Consider the following 21,395-nt stretch of genomic DNA (forward strand, 5'->3'; position numbering starts at 1 on the left):
CTTTATTAAAATAAGCCTGATATTAAAGAGTTTTACTTATTGGGTTCTGTGATTCTCTTGTCATAATCTTTGCTCATTCTTAATGCTAAAAACTTTTCAGGAAATGTGTGTATAAAAGCTAGGAATCAGAATAAGAACTTTGCCATCTAATGATAAGGCCTCTGTGTTATACCATCTGCCTAATCTAAATTGATATACCTTGATATGTTCAGCCTCTGGCTTGGGATTGAACTGAAAAGAGTTAATACCTTTCAAGACATTGTGAATTGTATCCTCGAACAGCCAAATAGATTTTCTAGATGACTGAGGGCTTATACTCCTGGCGGTCACATTGCTGGTCACTTCAGCTATCTATAGCCTAAACCAGAAAGAAATTTAAAAAAATGTTTTGGGGCAGAATCCTTGCATTTAGGCTTCTGTACTTTACTCCTTGGAAAAAAACCCTTGAGGAACCCTCATTTAAAGCATGTTGATTCTTAAATATATGCAGTTTTATTTACCTTGGTTCTTTGACCAAAGCAAATTACAAATTGGTCATCTGAGGGGATAGACTGCCAGCAAACAACCCAAGTGAATAGTATAACAGCAAAGGAAGATTTAGCTCAAATACATTGTAGCAGGTATTGTTGGTCATGGAAAAAGATATATGATTCTTTAGTGTGTTTATTTTTGAGAGAAGGAAAAGATAATCTAGGCAAATTTCCTTCAAATATTGTTAATGATATTTATCTAGTGCTTTCAGTTTACAAAATGCTTTTTATATGTATTGTCTTATTTATCTTCACATCAGTTCCTGTGAGAGAGGGTCATTATTCACATTATACAGATAAGGAATCTTAGACTTGTGGAGTAATTTGTCTAGTGTCTAATAGTGAATAAATGTTGGATCCAGGACTCAAACACAGGACTGGTTTCTAGATCTCATGCCCTTTTCTTTTAATTCATTACTTTTTAAATTCTGTTACTCTCAAATGTAGACACTTAAATTTAATTAGAAAATTTTATTTGATGTAGACTGACCCAAAGCAGCCAAAAGTAATCCATTTTACCAAACATATGTATATAATATCGAAATCTGAGAGCAAGTTTTGTAAGGTGGTATGATAATCACTTTAAGATTAAAATCAGTCTTAACTGAGAAGTCTGAAGGTTCAGCTGTAAAAAATTAACATTTAAAAATATGTTTAAATTTATTTTGTGGCATAAACAAGGAAAATACTGATCTCAATTCAAAGTCTATTTCTATTTTTGGTTTTTAGAAGGGTTTTTTTTTTTTTTTTTTTTTTTTTTTCTTAGAAGGGTTCTTAACAGCAGATACTTAATGTAGGGAGTTTCTGGTGGGTCCACAGGAGGCACAGTAGAAGTAAAATGTGTAAGAAGGATGCTCTAGAGAAGAAAATTATTGAACATCTGTTGCATGCCAGGCACTGTTAGCTGTTGAGTGCACAATATTGAGCATAACATGAATCTTGCTCTTGTGGAGCATATAATCCAGTGGGAGACATAACTGAGATACAAACAAACATATGTAGAATTACAACTTGTGATAGATTCTCTGAGGGAAAAAGAACATGGGTCTCCAAAGGAGAATAAAAAAGGAAGGCCTTGGGGTGGGAGGGTATAGAGGGTATAGCTCAGTGGTGGGTGAATCCTTAGCATATATAATGCCTTGGGTTCAATTCCCAGTACCTCCATTTAATAAATAAATAAGTAGACAAATGAATAAACCTAATTGCCTCCCTCAAAAAAAAAATTAAAAAAAAAAAAAAAAAAAAAAAGAGGAAGGCCTCTACTTTAGCTTGAATGGTCAGAGAAAACTTTTCCAAGGAGGTGATGACTAGGCTTAAACCTTCATGAAGAGATAGAGGCAAGTCGGTAATATAAAGACGGGGGGCCCCCAGCACTGCCCAGGAGTTCTTGAGTATTTCCCTGACCAACTATGCAGTGCTCCTAACATTGTTTCATGTGTTCTTTGCTCTCCTCAGGCTTTTTACCATTTACTCTTAGCAATAATACTGAAGCCATCAGATGGAATTCCCTTAACTCTGGGTCAACAACACACCTTCAAATTTTCCTGAGAGTGATCTCTTTTTCTTTAATTAAACTTTCTATTTTTAGAAAAATATTGATTCACATGGAGTTGTAATGAATAAAACAGATGAGATCCTCTTTCTCCAGTGGTGGTATCTTGCAAAACCATAGTATATTATCTCATCAAGGATACTAACATTGATATGGTCAGGATTTCCATCTTCACAAGGATCCCTCATGTTGCCCTTTTATAGCCACATTTGTATGTCTCCTGTGTCTACCTCCATTTCTATAATTTTGTCGTTTCAAGACTGTTATATAAATGGAAACATTTCATTTATTCTGTCATTTCATTGGAATTAGCTTTTTTGACTCATCATTCTGTGGAGATTCATCCAGATTGTTGTGTATATCAATCCATTCCTTTTTATTTCTGAGTAGTAGTCCATGCTATGGAATACGTTAGTTTGTATAACCATATCTACTGAAGGAAATTCCAGTTGTTTCCAGTTTTTAGCTATTTTGAACATAAACTCTAGTATTATGAATATTATGCGGTAATCATCCATGTACAGGTCTTATGTGAACGTAAGTTTTTTTTTTTTTTTTTTAATGAAGGTACTGGAGTTTGAACTGAGGACATTGTACATGCTAAGCATGTGTTCTACCACTGAACTATTACCCTTCCCTCCCTGAAGATAGGTTTTAATTCTCTGGGTTAAATACCCAGCAGTGCTATTGCTGAGTTATGTGGTAGATGCATGTTTAGGTTTTAAAAAAACTGTCAAATTGTTTCCAGGGTGGCTGTGCCATTTTACACTCCAGCCAATATAAGACTGATCCAGTTTCTCTGCATACTGACAGCATTTGGTGTTATTACTGTTTTTTCTTTGAGTCACTTTGATGGTGTAGCCATTATTTCTTCAGATACTTTTTCAACTCTCCCCTCTTTCTCCTTCTTTCTGGGACAAATAGCTCTGTTCAGTTTCTTCTAGTCCATTTTTTTTCCTGTTGTTTAGATTTGGGTAATTTCCGTTGTTTTACCTTTTAGTTCACTGATTCTTTCCTCCGTTCCTTCCGTTCTGTTGTTGAGCCTAACCATTATTGTATTTTTCAGTTCTAAAAATTTCTATTCGGCTCTTTTTTATAGCTTCTATTTCTTTCCTGAGGCTTTCTGTTTTTCATTTGTTTCAAGCATGTTTGTAATTGCTCACTTTAGCATTTTTATGATGGCTCCTTTAAAATCTTTGTTGAATAATTTTAACATTTCTATTATCTCAGTATTGACATCTATAGATTGTCTTTTTTTCAGTTTGAGATCTTACTGGTCCTTTGTATGATGAGTGAATTTTTATTGAAATCTGGGCATTTTGGATTTTGTGTTATAAGACTCTTCTGTTTTAGTTTGTCTCCAACACCACTCCAGCAGTGGGAGGTGGAGGCACTGCCTTTTTATTGTCAGATTGGGGTAGATGTTCTGGTTCCCCACTTGACTTCTTTTGACACCCAAGGCTTGGGACTCCTCATTACCACTGTGCAGCAGCTGGAGTTCTGGTTCCCCACAAGGTCTCTACTGATACTTCCCTAGCTGAGGTAGGGATGAGTACCTCATTTCTCTTCCCAGTTGGCCTCCACTGACACAGTGTTGGCGTGAGGTGGCCTCATTACTCTTGGGCAATGATGAAGGTCTTGATTCTCCACTAGGCTTCCTATGACACCACCCTAGCAGGGACGGAGAAGAGCATCTCACTACTGCCAGATGCACAGGAAAGTCCAGGCTCTCCAGACGATATCGACTGACATTATGGAGATGAAAGTCCTGGCTCCCTGCTCAGCCTTCTCTAACACCTCCCTGTGGGGAGATTGGGGCAACTAGTTACAGCAAGAGTGAAAGTCTAGGTTCCCCTCTTGGCCTTTGCTAGTGTGGGTGCGGGTGGCTCCAGTTTTTTTCTGTGATGATTGACTGAAGTAAAGTAGTTACTATCTAAAAGTGTCCTGGTTTCCTGCCTTGCTAGGCCACCCCTATCCTGGTACTTTGGCTAGAGTGAGCACATTTTTTTGGGGGGGGAAGCTTTTTTTGACTGTGCTTGACCGTATTTCTGGGTTGCCAACTTCTTCAACTTTAGGTTGCATGCTGCAAGGAAAAAACCCAGGAACTCCACTACATTGTTCTTTGTGTCCCAAGATCCCTAGCTGGTCTACTTTCCTCTCTTTACCTTTCAGAGTGATCTAGCCTCGTTTCTTGTCTCTCCCCACATACTTAAATCTCCAGAAATGCACCAAGTTTTCACTCATATCTAGGCCTTCACTTGTAATCTTCCCTTCTTTATCAGGGAAATATCTCATAGCTCTAGCCATTTTTTATATTCTAGCAGTATAGAACGACTTGTCATTTTCTGTGTGAGGAATGTTCACATCTTTAAGGCTGGGTTTGGGTTTTGGGTTTTTTTGCATTTTTAAAATTGGGTATAATTGACACATAACATATTAATTTCAAGTGTACAACGTAATGATTCATTATGTATGCTAAAGCTTTGTTTATGCTGTTTATTCTTCCTTTAATACCCCTCACTTTCATTCTCCATCTTTGAGTTTTTTCTTCATCTTTGAAGGACTTACTCAGAGATCTCTTCCATGCATTCGTTTCCAGGTCTCCAGGTATGACATGTTACTTCCTTTTCTTTGCTTTCATGATACGATACTTGGCCCTAGTATACCATGTAGCTCATTTTGTTACCATTGTTTGAGACCTCTTCATTCATGGAATTTTGAATTCTTGAATATAGAGATGTATTTTTCTTTGTTTCCACAACATTTGGTAAGGTTTGACATATGGCAGTTGTTTAATAATTGTTCAGTGGACAGAACCCCACCATGAAATTTACTCCCCTGAAATAGAGTAGTTTAAAAGACTATCTCTAGGCTTGCAGATATAGTAAACAATCTTATGGTTACTGGGGAAAGGAGGTGGAAGGGATAAATTTGGGAGTTTGAGATTTGCAAATGTTAGCCACTATATATAAAAACAGATTAAAAAAACATTTCTTATGTATATAACATAGGGAACTATATTCAATATCTTACAATAACCTTTAATGAAAAAGAATATGAAAATGAATATATGTTCGTATATGCATGACTGGGACATTGTGCTGTACACCAGAAATTGATACATTACAACTGACTGTACTTTAATTAAAAAAAAATACAGAGAAAAAAAAAAGGCTGTCTCTAGAAAGCACTGCCCAATAGAAATGAACCACAAGTGTGAGCCACATATGTAATTTTAAATTTATTAGTGGCCACATTTAAAAAGTAAATAGAAACAGGAAACTAATTTTAATAATTTTATTCAACCCAGTATATCTAAAAATACCATTTCAACATATATAGTCAATATAGAAAATTATTGAGACATTTTACATTTTTTTGTACTAAAACTTCAAAATCTGGTGAGTATTTTACACTTAACAGCATACATCAGTTTGGACTATCTACATTTCAAGTTCTCCATGACTGGGTGGCTATTGTATTAGACAGCATAGTTCTAGAGTAATAGAATTCTTAGTATATAATTTGCCATTTTTGTCCATTGTGACAGGTTTTGTAAAGATTTTTCTTGATTTTTAATTCTTTAACAATAATTAAGTCTACAAAATTCACTAGAAAGCAGTGCTTCCACTTAAAAAATACTTTAGTTCTAACTTAAGGGTGGCTGGCTGGCAGCCTGATCTGTATTCAGTGTGAGTCGGCTGAGGTGCCATTTAGAGTTCTCTTGACTCCAAGGCCTTTTACTTACCTGGTCCGAACTGTTCACTCACCCCAGATTGTTCTTAGTCTACTTTTTGTTGTCATGGCTGTTACTTCTTTCAAAGTAAATGTTGCTTGGTTGATGTGTGATATTGTTGGAATAGATGTGGGTCCAAAGCATTATATGCTTCTGGCATGATTAACTGATGGCCTGGTAAAGCTCTAAGGGACTTCAGATGTGTCCACTTTATTTGAATTCATTTGACGGGGAGGGACTGTAACCTCTAGATCCTTTTAATAAGGCTTCAGATCTAGCTAGTGGTTTAATAATGAATTATAGATATATATATGCTAAATATATGTATGTGTATTTATGTGTTGGTGTGTATAATAATTTATTATAGTGAACTTAAAGGCTAGATAGGCTAGAAATGGATTGGTAACAAATCCCAGATCCAGTAGCTTAACATACAGTGTATACCTCACTCATGGCACAAAAATGCTGCAAGTCCATGGAAGGTTCTGCTCCATAATCATCCTAGGATCTAGGCTGGTAGAGGTTCCACTCACATAAAGGTACCCTGTCTAGAACTTGAAGGCTCCTCACTTTTGTCACAGTAGGAAAAGATAGCGTTGGAAAATCATGAAATCATTCACTGGCTCTTAGGTGATGTAGCATACAGCTCATTGGCTAGCCCCATCTAAATCCAGGGGTAGGCTGGGAAATGTAGTTGTGCATGTGTCTGGGAAGGTGAGGAGAACCAGATGTTAGTGAATATCAGTAATGTCTACCACAGACCTGATTCTGCCATGTGCTGTCTCTGTAATCTTGGAAAGACACTTTTTTGAACTCCAGTTTATTCATCTGTAAATTATAGATAATAATATTCTTATCGTGCTGAATTATGTCTATTAAATGAAATGTTACATGGGAGTGCTTTGAAAGTGTAAAGTGTGCTGGAAATTTTAGCGATCCTTTAACCAATTTTTTTGGGGGGGGAGGGAGGGAATTAGGTTTATCTCTTTATTTATTTTTAGAGGAGGTACTGGGGATTGAACCCAGGACCTTGTGCATATGAGGCATGCACTCTACCACTTGAGCTATACCTTCCCCTTTTAACCATTTTTTGAAGTTAAAGTACTGCTTGTTTTTTCCCAGGTCTCTTGAATGATGGAACTGTAGGTATTTTTAGGGGCAACCAGATGCGCTTAAAGCGAGCTTGCATTCGCAAAGCCAAGATCTCTGCTGTTGCTTTCCGGAAAGCCTTCTGCCACCACAAGTTAGTGGAACTAGATGCCACAGGTGTGAATGCTGACATCACGATTACAGACATCATCAGTGGGCTCGGCAGTAACAAATGGATCCAGCAAAATCTCCAGTGCCTAGTGCTGAACTCATTAACTCTCTCCCTCGAAGATCCTTATGAGCGGTGCTTCAGCCGACTTTCTGGCCTTCGAGCATTAAGCATCACCAACTGTTCTCTTTTATAATGAAGACCTGGCTGAAGTTGCTTCATTGCCAAGATTAGAGAGCCTGGATATTTCTAACACCTCGATCACAGACATCACGGCTCTGCTAGCCTGCAAAGACCGACTCAAGTCTCTAACCATGCACCACTTGAAATGTTTAAAAATGACAACTACACAGATACTGGATGTTGTTCGGGAACTAAAACACCTGAATCATCTTGATATTTCAGATGATAAACAGTTTACCTCAGACATAGCTCTTCGCTTGCTAGAACAGAAGGACATCCTGCCCAACCTCGTCTCCCTGGATGTTTCTGGGAGAAAGCATGTGACAGATAAAGCTGTTGAAGCCTTTATACAGCAACGACCCAGCATGCAGTTTGTAGGTTTGCTGGCCACTGATGCTGGCTACTCTGAATTCCTCACAGGAGAAGGACATTTGAAGGTTAGACTTTAAAAATGTATTCCTTTTTCAGGCTGACCAATGTTTTAGTTGTATAAGGCTCCTTAAGATGAATGTCTAATAATATATGCAGCATGTTCTTGAAACAGGACATTGTGTAGTGGAAAGGGCTTGCTTTAGAGTTAGAGTCCTAATTAAAATACCAGCTTACTTGCTTCATGACCCAGAGCAAGCTCTGATGTAACTTTTTTGAATTTTTGTTTCTTTATTTATATAATAGATATCATTCCCTACCTTTAGAATTCTTCTGAAGATGAATGGCTATGCAAAGTGCAAGTCATATAGTACGCCTTGGATAAATGATAGTTCTCATGATGATAGTGTTTAGGTATTTGGAACCACTTGAATTTCTAATGGATTAGTTCAAAGAAACTAAGGATGCTCCTTGTTGAATTGAGTATCTAATGGAAGATCAAGTTCTCCAAGGAGATCTCTATTGTAGAAATGGTAAAATCTTGCTTTTCTCAAGGTTTCTTATGCCTAATGATTTAAGTTAGGGAAACATCTATTGGATTTGGTAAAGCCTGGGATTCAAAGATGAAAAAGATAGAGGATCTGCCTCCAAGGAGCCTGATGGGAGTAGTGTTTTATGATCACAAATAACTGTAAAGCCAAGGTTTGGTATAGTTGCTGTAATAGAGCAGGAAAATTTTTTTCTAGCTGGAGAATGTGGGGGGCTTGATAGAGGGAAAATAGTATCTGAATCAGACTTTGAATGATAGAATTGTGACAAGTTTAAGGAAAACTACTATTTTTCTAACATGCGTTATATCCTGTAGATACTTTATATTGCATATGTTAATATCTATAGAAAGGTATTAACTCCATTTTATAGATGAGAAACAGACTCATAGAAATTACATGATTTATTATTAGTTTAGAACCAACGTTTGGATCTACATCTGTCTAATGCCAGAGCCCTATTTTTTCCCCCTACTACCTACACCACTTAAACAGAAGAATTCTTTGATCCTACCTGGAGTGGAGTCAGGGATGGCCTAAAAGTGAATATTGTGACCAAAATGGCAAGGTATCTTTTTTGATAAAGCATTATTGATCTCAAAAAAGGAGAAGGAAAAGTTAATCATAAACGTCTTAAAACATTTCACTATTTAGATTTTTTCTAAATTTAGTCTTAAAAAAGAATGTAGAAAGTTATTTTGAGTCACTCTTTTTTATTCATTTATTCAATAATATTTTATCAAGTGCTTCTGCACTATGCACTGTGCTGGACATGGGGAACCTGATAGTGAGGCCAAATAGGCATGATCTTGCCCTCATGGAGCTTGTAATTTAGTGAAGGACTCAGACAATCAAGTATCAAATGTCACGTGTGCTTTAAGTATATGTATCTCTATATGTCATATACATATATAGTAATATAATATATAATGCACACATATATATGCTTTAAACTGCGTAGTGCTAGGAATCTAAAAGATAAACAATACTATATTTGAGAATGTTTAACACAGATACTCGACTTAGTTTAAGGCTTCTCTGAGGACTTGCTGAATGAGTAGTTTGGTAGAGAACATTCCAGGCAGAGAGAATAATATATGCAAAAGATGTGTGGGAGGAAGGACCATGGTACATCTGAGGAACTGAAAAAAGGCCACCGTGGCTGGAACTCCATGGTATTAAGTCACAGAGTGATGAGATGAGGCTGAAGAAGTAGGCACCAGGGCCAGACTTGGCAAGGTCATATGAGCCAGGTGCAGGGCAACAAGAAGTGTGAGGAACTTACTTAACTACTGGTTATGGAACAAGATAGATTTCTAGCACAGGGCTTGTTGGTGAAGGAAACATAAAAAGGTAAATTAGTATTTTAGCGTTACTCAACTACCTAACAAATGGATCAGATAGTAAAGAATTGTAAAAATCAAAAGGGAAGGAACCCCTGTATGCTGGGAGTTTAGGAAGGATTTCCCAGAAGAGGTGAGCTTGACCTACGTCCTGAAGGATGAAAGGGATGTACCCCTAGTACACTATGCTATATAACCTTCTCAAGGCAAAGGTCCTCTGATAGTTGAGATTCCTGAGCAGTATAGTTTTTGCTGATTCTTCTCACCACTGACAGACCCTAGAGTGAATTAACCTGGGTTTTTAAACTGGGACTAGTAGGACATCTATATTCCACAGTGCCTCTGTGAAACATGTCAGATTTCACAAATGGAACCATTATTACTTTGAAATCTTGGCTCTAGGAAACACTCACTTTATTTGCAATTATTTAGTTTCCAGCTCTGTAAACACTGAAGCAGTGATTCTCAACCTTGACTACAATTAAAATTACCTGGACTATAATTATTTGAGATAGTGGATGTTTTAACCAACCATATCATGGTAATCATTTTGCAGTATATACATGTATCAAATAAGTATGTTTTATACATTAAACATATGTCATGTATGTATATATAAAATTACATGTCTTGATAAAGCTGGAAAAATTGTTTTAATTTTTAAAAAATCAGCTGGAGAGCTTCAGCAATTAAATCAAAACCACAGGGAGAAGGGACCCAGGCAACTGTATTTTTTAAAGCTCCTTGGCTGATTGCAATATGCAGCCAAAGTTGAGAATCATTGTCTTAAAGTATATAAAAAAAATAGAGATCATTGGAACTTTGCTCTTTATTCAGCTGTATACAGAAATTGATGTTTCTTTTAAATTCTTTGACCACTAATTTGAGAGCTGAAAAATAATGGGTCACGTTAAGGAAACAGAGCCGAAATTACTCCATCTCTTTTTTAGAATTGTCTGATTTAGCAAAGTTGATGAGAAACTTGTCTGAAATGATTGTCTTAGTATTGTGATGCTTTCAGTTAGTTTTTTGGCTTTATTTGCCTCCGTTTTTTAGACCACACTAAAGGATGCCAGAAATAGAAACAGCGTGACTCCCCAGTATTCTTTATGAGGCGTGATGTAGTACTCTGAGTGGGTGATTATAAGAACAAATGGTTAGTTTTTTGCACTTTCATATATATCATTTATTTTGATTTCTTGACTCTGAGAGGGAAGTATTGTCCTCATTGAGAGGGAATGGCTTTCTTAAGGGTCACAACCAACTGATGAGCCTGCCTTTGTGCTAAGTATGTGTCCTTTCCACTACATCTCATTGCCTCTATTTGAGTATCCTAGTTCTTTTCTTTTCCTCTCAATTTCTAGTCCCAACACAAAGGGTTTTCTTACCATAGAATTTCTGACTCTGTCATCTCTGTTTCCCCACCAAATTTGCTCTTCTGTTAACATCAGTTTCCTGAAACTTTTACTTCTCCACAATTAGGAGTCATGTTTTTTGGCCACTTCATTCCCAGACTCTGGGGTTATTTTCCAAGCTGTGGTTCCCAGTTCCTGAGAATTGCTGGAAATGTGCTAAACCCATTATTAGTTTTCAGTTGTCATTTTATTTGATCTAAACTGGCATTTGACATGGTTGATTTTGTCCTCCTTTTTGAAGTACTTTTTTTTTTTTTTTTACCTTATCTTCTAGGATATCACACTTGTCTTGTTTTGTTTGTTTTTTTTCCCCCCTACTTTTCTGACTGTTCGGTCTCAATTTCCTTTATTGGTTCTTCTTAATCTCCCAGGCCTCAAATTTGGAGTGTTCCATACTTTGGCCCTTAAACCTATATGCTGATGACTCCTAAATTTGTATCTCCAGCCTAGACTTCTCCCTTGAACTAAGATTCTGTAATGAACTGCAGTCATCAACATCCAGTGAAGTTACATATAATTTTTTTAAAGCAGAGGAATGGATCCATTTCAAAAAACACTTACTGAGTACTTATTAAAGATGTGTGAGCTAGTGCCTCTGCTCTTAAGGAATTCTAGTCTAGTGGAGAGGAGACATTTAAAAATAGCTTTAATCCAGTGTGAGAAATGCTATAACGGTTATATACTGAGTGCTACAAGAAAGTTTTCCTTAGAACATAAATTTTAGTTTTACTCCATATATTAAGTATTAATAAGGCTTAATTTAGTAATTAATAAGGACATTTCTCTTTTTAAATTGTTTGCTGAAACTAGTACATACAGACATTTGTTTTGTTTTGTTTCGTTGATCTAGCATATGAAATTGATTGAATTGAAGATGCTTATAGTTTGAGGAGTATGATTGCTTGATTTGAGAGTTTATCACTGGCTAGAGAAGTGTTGATCACTGAATAAAACATAAAGGCAATGAAATTTGGTTTAGAATATTTATGTTCCAGTAACAAAAGTTCTTTAATTTTATATTCAAAGGTACCTTGAGGTTATAGTTCATGTAAGATATTATAAAGCTTTTGGAAGCAGCCAAATGTGGATAAATGAAGTCAGACAATGATTATTGTTATTTGTTTTCCCTTTTTACAGTCTTTTTTGTCTCATATAATATTTCAGTGTCTTTCCAAATATAAGAAAATCAAAGAAAAAGTTCAGGATGATTCAAAAAAAACTAAACACTTGGAAAATTTCTATTATTCAGCAACTCCTTACATATGTGAATACATAGTCAAGACCAATGTTTATGTATGTATATTATACATAAATAATTTAAAAAGCATTTTGTAAACAAACTTGCATTGTTATTTCTATAATCTTACAGATGTTCACTATGTGCTTTGTGTCATTTGTACATACCTATACTGTAGTCTAATTCCTATTAGACCTTTGTAGCACATTCTGTCAGTGGTTGAAATGTCATTTGTGATGCAGCCCTTCATTTCCTCAAAGCTGCATATTCTCACCTGAATACTATGTGTTCAGATAAAACCTAGTTACTGAGTAACTTTTTAAAAAAATTTAATGGAGGTACTGGGGATTGAACCCAGGACCTCGTGCATGCTAAGCATGCACTCTACCACTGAGCTGTACCCTCTCCCTTTGAATAATGTATTTTCTAAGTGTTTATTTCTGTGTTACCTTTTATAATGTTACTGCCAGAAAAGACAGTCTTCCAACTTAATGAAAAGATTATATCACTCTGAACAGCAGGTTTGGTGGGTTTTTTTTTTTAAACTTACTGTAAAATAAGAGATACAAAAACCATAAATAATAAGTATATGGCTTTATGAGTGAAAATAAGGCGAACACACTTGAAACCATCACTCAGGTTAATAAACTGAACTTTGTCAGCTATCCTGAAGCTCTTCCATATGCTTCATCCTGAGAAGAACTCCCTCCTTCCCCATGAAACTAATCTCTGTCCTGACTTTAATGATAATCAGGTCCTTGCTCTTTTAAATAGTTTTATGACCCAACTGTTTATCTTTAGGGACTTAATTAATCTTGTCCATTTTCCAAAAGTATATGTCTCTTGAGTATCTTTTAATTTATAAGTTCCCTCTCCATTCCTTTCTTTCCTTATAATTTGTATGTTAAAGAATCCAGTCCTTTGACTTGAAGAGTTTCCCTCAATCTGAATTTTCTTGATTGTATTCTTGTGTTGTATATCTCTCTGACTCTGTATTTTCTACAAGTTGGTAGCTAGATTTGGAGACTTAATCAAACTCACGTTTGGTCCCTTGGACGGGACCCTTAGGTGTTATGCTCTTTCATTAAGGAAATATGTAATATCTGGTTGCTTTCTTTCTGTGATTTTTAGTAGTTGTTAACACTCAACACCTAGTTCCATTAACTCATTGGGGATCATGGTGATAGTCTAATAATTTCTATTTTAATTACTAGTTGAATTGCTTTTCTAAAGTGCCACTTCCTGTTATATACATTTGGTTACCCAATGGTATATGAACCACAGTTTAAGATAGACGTAATTTGAAATGAACCTCTTAATGCTTAATGGGAGCTTAATTAATCTGGAGAAGTTAATTAATACATTTTTTGATGAATATTTATTGAGTGCTTATCTGAGCCACACATAATGCTATCTGTTGGGGTACAGTGGTGAATAGGCCAGTCTACTAGGGGGATTATGATAACAGCTATGAAGATGTTTCAGGGAGACCTGATTTAGATTGGTGGGTCAGAGAAGTCCTCTCTGAAAAGTGTCATTTAACTTGAATTGGAAGGATGAATAGAAATTAGGCAGAGAAAGAGAGGAGGATTTCAGTCAGAGAGGATATTATGTATAATAGCCTTTACCTGAGAAAGAGCTTGGTTTATTGAAAGATTAGGAAAAAAGTCTAGTGTAGCTAACACATTGTGAGTTAGGATAGAGGGTTACCTTACGAGGCAAATAGGAGCCTAATCACATAGTAAGACCTTATAAATAGTGTTAAATATCTTGATATTTATTTTAGGTACAGTATAGAAAATTTTACCCATAGGCTTATAGTAGGATCTGAGCCTATCTAATATACATCTCTTTAGCACATGTACACCTCCATAGCGTGACTCCTCTGGATGGGTTGGAAAATAATCATTCCCATTTATTTTAGGCCTTACATAGCTACCCTGGATGCCGTCTATACAAATGATGTTTGAATAGAGAAAGTTAGAGAGTTGGAAAGAATTCTAAAAGCTAATTTTCTGGCTATGTTCAAAGGTGTCTGGGGAAGCCAATGAAACGCAGATTGCAGAAGCATTGAAGCGATACAGTGAACGGGCATTCTTTGTCCGAGAAGCTCTCTTTCACCTTTTTAGCCTGACTCATGTGATGGAAAAAACAAAGCCAGAAATTTTAAAGGTAAGAATAAGAAACTGGATATGAAAATTTTGAAGTTATCTTCCTGAATAGTTGATGGTTTTGTGAAGAAAATTAGTGAAAATTTTCATTTAGTCTTTGAATTTTTTTGTGATGGAATTGATGTGTGTTTTCAGTTATTAGCCATAAATGAGAAAGAGAGGAGTTAGTTTCATAGTGTTATTGAAGTTTTATATTAGTCTCATTAAGCAATATAATTGCCTTCCAGTTCATATTTACCACCTAAAACCAGTGATCAATGTGATATTTTTTCACCAGCTGTAGTAGAAAATGGAATATATGATAGGAATTAGGACATTGCTTTGTGTATTAGCCCCATATTGCTTCCATATAGGCTCTTTCTAGAAATACAGTATTGGAATTTTACAAGGCATTTTTCCATGCCGTTTATGAACCTTCTATACTTTTGTAACTAATCTGCATTATTCTCTAATTAAGATATTTTAACCAAGACAGCTTTTGAAGGGCAAAAAAGGAAGATTCTTAATTTTGTTGATTGCTTAGACCACTGTTCAGAATGTGGTCCTCTGTCCACCAGAATTCTGGGATATTGCTTATTATAAAAAGCAGATTTGTGAACCTCACTCCCAAGAAACTTAGATTCAGTAGGGCTGGATAAGGTACAGGAATTTGCATTTTAATAAACCCCCAAGGTAATCCTTATGCACATTCAGTTTTGAAACCAGTGAGTATAGGACTGTGTTATCTTTGATACCTCATTTAGTGGTCATAGCAATCCCAAGAGAGAAGATTTGTCTTCTGTTTTACAGACTATATACCTGAGGGTCTATGAGATTAAGTAACTATAAATTAGTGGCAGAGCCAGAAATTACTTAACCTCTTGGCTGTCTTAAATTTTGAGAATAGGGTGTTTGGATAGGAACTAGTAACATTTAAGTCCTAGGATGTTATCTCTAGTATCTGTCACTCCATCCATACATACCAGAGGATATTGGCACTTGGTACATGCGATACCTTTTTTTGGTTTTGGTTACTGTGAACCTGAGTTACAGAGGACTAGACCTCTAGTCCTGATCTGAAATATTCACTTGTTCATTCATTCATTCAGAGACTGATGCAGAGAGAAATGCAATTCTTTTAAGGAGTTTTTGCTGCAAAGGGGAGCAGGAAAAAAAAGTGGTAGTTGACTGAGGAAGTATGTGGGGTTTTGTTTTTGTTTTTGTTTTTTTGATGAGAGAAAAAACAGCTTGTTTATATGCTGATATAAATGATTCAGTACAGGATAAAAAATTGGTGTAGGAGTGAGGGGAGAATAGCTGAAACAGTGGCCTTGAGCAGACAAGAAGGAAAGAATCTAGCATATAAGTGGAGGGATTTCTTTTAGAGAAGAGCCCCAAAGGAAGACACCATATGCACATGTGTATGCTGGTAAGGGGTACATCTGGTAGCAAGAATCTGAAGCTCTTTTATGATTGCTTCAGTTTTCTCAGGGTATTTGGAAGCAAGGTCTCCAGCCAATAATAATTAGGGAGGATTTGTTGGGGATTTGAGGAGAGAGGAAAAGGTGAGAGATAGTTATCTAGACCAGAGGGAAGTGAATGAGTTTTATTGTACACTAACTTTAGCAGTGTTCTCGAGGAACTGAATGTTGGGATTTGAAAGTGAAATTTGTTACTGGCTTACTCTATTCAAGTCAGTAAGACTTTATTTAGTACTTAACATATAGCAAGCACTGAAGTAGGTCTTGAAATACAAAGATGTTTTCCCTGAACAGAAAAGATTCATTAGCCTTACAGAAAAATCTCTGGACATGAACAACTTGATACCTACCTTGACCAAGTGGGCAGGAACTAAGTATTGGTGAGTAACTGCTATGTCCTAGGCTCTTTGCACAGGAGAATAAAAAAGATACTTAAGACATTTTAGAAATTATTATAGATTAAAAAAGTAATGTTGCTATATGAAGAGGGCTTATATTTATAAGTTGGATTAAGAGAACTAATTTTTTATTCCCAGCTTGTGGTTACTGGGATGAGAAACCACCCTATGAATTTGCCAGTGCAACTTGCTGCAAGTGCCTGTGTGTTTAACTTAACCAAGCAGGATCTTGCTGCAGGAATGCCTGTCCGACTCCTGGCTGATGTGACCCATTTGCTGCTCAAGGCCATGGAGCATTTTCCCAATCACCAGCAGGTAAGCATATGGGAATTCCCATTCAAATAGTCCTTTTAGTGTCTCCTACCCATCTCCCACCTTCATACAGTTCATTTTAGTGGACCAAGTCTGGAAAATTCAAATACCTTTGGAGGCTATGAAGTAATAAATTTGTGGTATGACTGAGGGTAAGACAGTAGAGAAATAGAAAACTAAAGGATGCATTCCTTTCCTAAAAATATTTAAATGCAACATTGTGGGAAAGAATGCAAGCCATACAAATCCCGTCTTGCATCTAGACCTTGAGTTTGTGATAATTTTAGCAAACAGGTCTAGGTATAGAGCTTCTGCTCTGAGCCAAGCACTGGCTCAGTATTCAAGTAATGGGATAAAGAAGTGAGTAAGACATAGGGGGAGGGCATAGCTCAGTTGTAGAGTGCATGCCTTGCATGCACAAGATCCTGGGTTCAGTCCCCAGTACCTCCATTTAAAAAAAGTAATAAATAAACCTAATTACCTCCCCCCCAAAACAAAACAAAACAAAACAAAAAGAAGTGAGTAAGACATGGATTTTCTATTGCTAGCAGTATAAGTAGACTACAAAACATGTCCTGTCCTCAGGATGCAAACTAAAAATGGTGCTTGAAATATATGTTTAACTCTTGAAACTTAACTGTGAGTTGGCAAATTAGTAAAAAATATTCAGAGGCCCAAATCAAGTAAAAATGACAACCCAGATTGGTGAGTGGGTCGTTAAAGCCAGCTTCCCTCATTGAGGGCAGTTGCCAAACTAGATGAACTTCAGGCTTTGATTTTCATGGACTCTGGAAGCCAGGTGGACAGAAAACAAAGCAGGACCCACCCAGAGGCCACCAGAAGGGATGGATATTAGCTGGAGTTATCCTATTTATCATCTAATGGAAAAGACAAAAAAAAATTGTGGAAGTAAACTTACATGGGTCCAGCTGAAGTCAGTCTTTGAACAGTAGATGGACAGAATAAAGATTGTAAGAAATGAGTGGTGTTTCATCCATCTTCTTTTTTTATAGAAGGTACTCCTGTTTGAAAAATAACAAAACAATATTTTATTCAGGATTTTTTTTTTTCTCTTTATGGTTCTTTAGTTACAGAAGAATTGCCTCCTTTCACTTTGCAGTGACCGGATTCTTCAAGATGTTCCATTTAACAGGCAAGTGATAGCACTAGAACTTAAATGGGGCAAAATGGAATTTTAGAAGTCTGGTTTGGTTTATTTCTTACCAGTTAGGATATTCCTGATGTACAGTTAATCAGTGGGTGGGATTGTGCGTTGCCCTATAGAATGCTAAGTCTTCTTTCTCTAATTCAGTGCTTTAACCTTCAAGATAGCTGACTGGCCCCTGTTTTCATAGGCCTTTGCTTAAGAAGTTATACTGATTATAGTCTTCAGAATATCCACACAATATTGTGGGCTGAGGAAACAGGCATATAGAAATTCAGTGTCTTGCCATGGTTTTATGACTAGTAACTGTAAGGGTAGAAAGACTCAAGTCCTCTAGTTCTAGGTCCAGTGTTCTTTGTGTCATACCTCTTATTGTTATATAATATTGAATTATAGAAGAAACTTTTTAAGCAGAGGTTAAGGGAGACTATATAGATGGATTCCAGTCAGTATTAAAGTTTCTCTTCTTTCTAAGATGTGATTTGGGAGCTAAAAAGATGACTTTTTTTCATTTTACTATTGTAAAATACAATTTTTTAGTGATGGTATTTTGAAAAAGAAATTAATACTTTATGATTTAATGAAAAGTACATTTCTCAACAGCAGTTTTACTGTGATGTTCTTTTATTTGGGTAACAGTACACTGTTATCTGCAATGGCTGAGGAATGAGGTGTTCCATCTACTATTTGAAATAAATAGTTTAGATAAAAACATAACTATATATATTTCATGTAGATTACTAATTTCATTTTATAAATATATTGAACATCTGTATTGATCACATGAAGTCATAGGTAGGAAAGACATAATCTCCTAAAGAAAACTGTAAACTAACCCAGGGGTTGGGAAACTTTTTCTTAAAGGACTGGATAATATTTTAAGCTTGCAGCTACTTAACTGTGCCTTTGTACCTCCAGAGTGGCTATAGACAGTAATTTATAAGCAAATGGGGATAACTATGTTACAACAGAACTTTAGAAAACAGACAGCTGGGCCCACAGCTGTAAAATCACTCTAGGTAGGCTATAATTTGCCTACCTTTGATATAGCCAGTGTACTCTGCTAGAATTGAGCTTCTTTGTGGTCAAAGACTGTGATTGGTTAATCTTTGCCTCTCGTACTTGGTGCTTAAGTGGATGTTTAATGAATGGATGGATGAATGAATGAATGAGTATGATAGAAGACAATTTTTCTTAGAAAAGAATGACAGAATGTATTGGACCCCCAAATGAGGGAAAGATTCCATCTGATTGGTGATCATTAAGGATTTCATGTTAGTGATGGCATGTGAGATAATAAAAAGATAACCACTGATGTATGAAGCACTTACCAGGCCCTTGCTGAGTGTTTTACATATGCTTATTCAGTCCTTACAGCAGTCCTGTGAAATTGTTACTCTTGTAATCTTCATTTTACAGATGAGGAAACAGAGGCACAGAGAAGTTTAGTAACTTGCTCAAGGTGATAAGATAGTAAGTAGCAGAATTTAGATTTAAATCCAGACTGACTCCAGAGCTTCTACTTTTTATATACATGCTATATTGCTTTGAAAATGAGAGCTGGTTGAGTTGTTTGTTTTGTGTTGTGGGAACTGCACAAATAAAGGTACAGTGGAAGTCAATACTTGTAAAAGTTAACCCTTATCAAAAGCTTGGTATATGCCAAGTTCTATACTAAATCTTAAACTTTATGGGTGATATCATATAATCGTCACGGCAATCCTATGGAGTAGATCTTACTATTTTATAGACAAGAAAGTTGAATTTCAGAGAGATTAAGGAAGTTGCCCAGGATCCCAAAGTTAGTCAGTGGTGAAGGTGATATTTGAATCCAGGCTGGCTGCAAAGTGTATGATATTCTTAATGACTTGACTGATTGCCTCACATGATAAAATAATTTATTTTATTATTAACATTAGGTAGAACAAGAATTCAACCTCAAAATTCAAAGAATGTCAGAATCTGCTCTTAACTACCACCTATATTACCTTATAATTGTGGACACGTTTGGGGACTAGTAAAGTTTCAACATTTCATATCCTCTCTTTTCCTGCTGTATTTTTTCCCCCATAGCATAAGTGAGTACCTAAATATACCATGTATTTCACTTATTTATTTGATTAATTACCTGTCTTCCCCACTATACTGCAAGCTCTATGAGAGTGGAGATATTTTCTTGTTTTGTTTACTACTCTATCTCCAACATCAAGAACAATATCTGGCATAAAGCAGGGGCTCAATAAATGTTTGTGAATGAATGAATGATGTTCCCATTGTGCTGGGTACTGGAAGGAACCCAGAAAGTATTTAAAATTATTAGTATAGTATAGAAATCACTACAGAATAGAGAGACATTATAATTCTAGTCCCAGATAGTTTTGACCATATTTTCCAAACTCTTGCTTCTTTACAAAGTATTGTCAGAATTAATGATGAGGTACCACCTCCAGATCACTAAGTATACTTGTTATTCTCTATCAGTTAAGAGGAATTTTCCCTTTCCTTCTCACCTGTCTAAATTGTAGCATCACTTCCCAGCAGGAGCTCTGAAACTATGCCTGGGCCTCCAGGATTAATTCATGAAACTGTTGTGTGTTTTCAGGTTTGAAGCAGCCAAACTTGTCATGCAGTGGCTCTGCAACCATGAAGATCAAAACATGCAGAGGATGGCAGTTGCAATCATTTCCATCCTGGCTGCCAAGGTACCTAAACTCTTGTTGAATAATTTTCTATAGAAAGCTGTTTCGCATTACAGTTACTATTTTTCCCAAAGTCTCTGTGCCAGTTAAGTTAGTAAACCTCACTGCCAATATACTTAATTCAAGCTGCATTCAGTATTCAGGTTGACTGGAGATTTTCGTCTGACCTTTGGAGTCTATTACAGTGAATAATATTAAACTGATACTAGTGAATTCTTGGACATATGCTTTGTCTTCTGCTTGCTTGCAGCTTTCTACGGAACAAACTGCACAGCTTGGTGCTGAGCTCTTCATTGTCAGGGTAAGTCTATGCAGACCCCTAAATAGTTTTCATTTTCATTGTTTTCAGGCAATGTTGTGTATCTTCCAACATTTTATATTTTAAAAGGTTGTTTTTGTTACTTCTAAATGAGTTTATTCATTTCTCTTCACTGAGGCAGCTTTATTCCTTAATAGAGATGGAAAGAGTTCTGAACTAGGAGTCCGATGACCTGGGATCTGATTTGTAAACTCATTTTGTGAATTTAGATAAATTACCTGGGCCATTGGGGCCTAAATATACCATATACCTTCAGATTCTACTTAGTTCTAAAATTCTGTGGTTTTGTTATTTATGAAGAAATTATAGAGACTCTATTATAGGCATAAGATTATGCTAGATGCTTTAGGAAAGAAGATAATGTAAATAGCTGATACAAGATACTACTTACTTCAGTTGAGGAAATAATAAAGTGAATAGTGAAAAGTTAAAAAGCTTTAAAGAGAATAAGTTTAAACCATGCCTTAGGGAGGACTGGAAGCAAAAAGTCCACTCAGGGGCTTCTTGTCACAATCCTGGCATGAGATGTTTGAACAATAATAGTAGATGAAAAAATCAAATGAGAGACTTCCTTTTTCTGTAACAGATTATGTTTGTAATGAGAAAGTAAATTTCATACTTGATGTTATATTATATTTGATAAATATGTATAGAATACTCATCAGGTACCTACCACCTTAATAGATGTTAAGGATCTATA

General features: G+C 36.1%; 1 protein-coding gene and 1 non-coding gene across 2 annotated transcripts in view; one reads left to right on the forward strand and one right to left on the reverse strand.

The window, feature by feature from the left end:
- The window catches only part of ZYG11B (zyg-11 family member B, cell cycle regulator), a 72,802-nt gene that overhangs the window by 23,900 nt on the left and 27,507 nt on the right, over window positions 1–21,395 (forward strand). The window contains 7 exon segments of the mRNA XM_032494289.1: window positions 6,941–7,257; window positions 7,259–7,696; window positions 14,203–14,343; window positions 16,339–16,515; window positions 17,601–17,665; window positions 20,280–20,379; window positions 20,627–20,677. Coding sequence (XP_032350180.1) covers window positions 6,941–7,257; window positions 7,259–7,696; window positions 14,203–14,343; window positions 16,339–16,515; window positions 17,601–17,665; window positions 20,280–20,379; window positions 20,627–20,677 — 1,289 coding nt within the window.
- TRNAM-CAU lies at window positions 6,820–6,892 on the reverse strand. The gene has a single exon. It is a non-coding gene; the product is annotated as a tRNA-Met (tRNA).

The sequence above is a fragment of the Camelus ferus genome, chromosome 13 (genome assembly GCF_009834535.1).
Source record: "Camelus ferus isolate YT-003-E chromosome 13, BCGSAC_Cfer_1.0, whole genome shotgun sequence".
NCBI lineage: Eukaryota > Metazoa > Chordata > Mammalia > Artiodactyla > Camelidae > Camelus > Camelus ferus.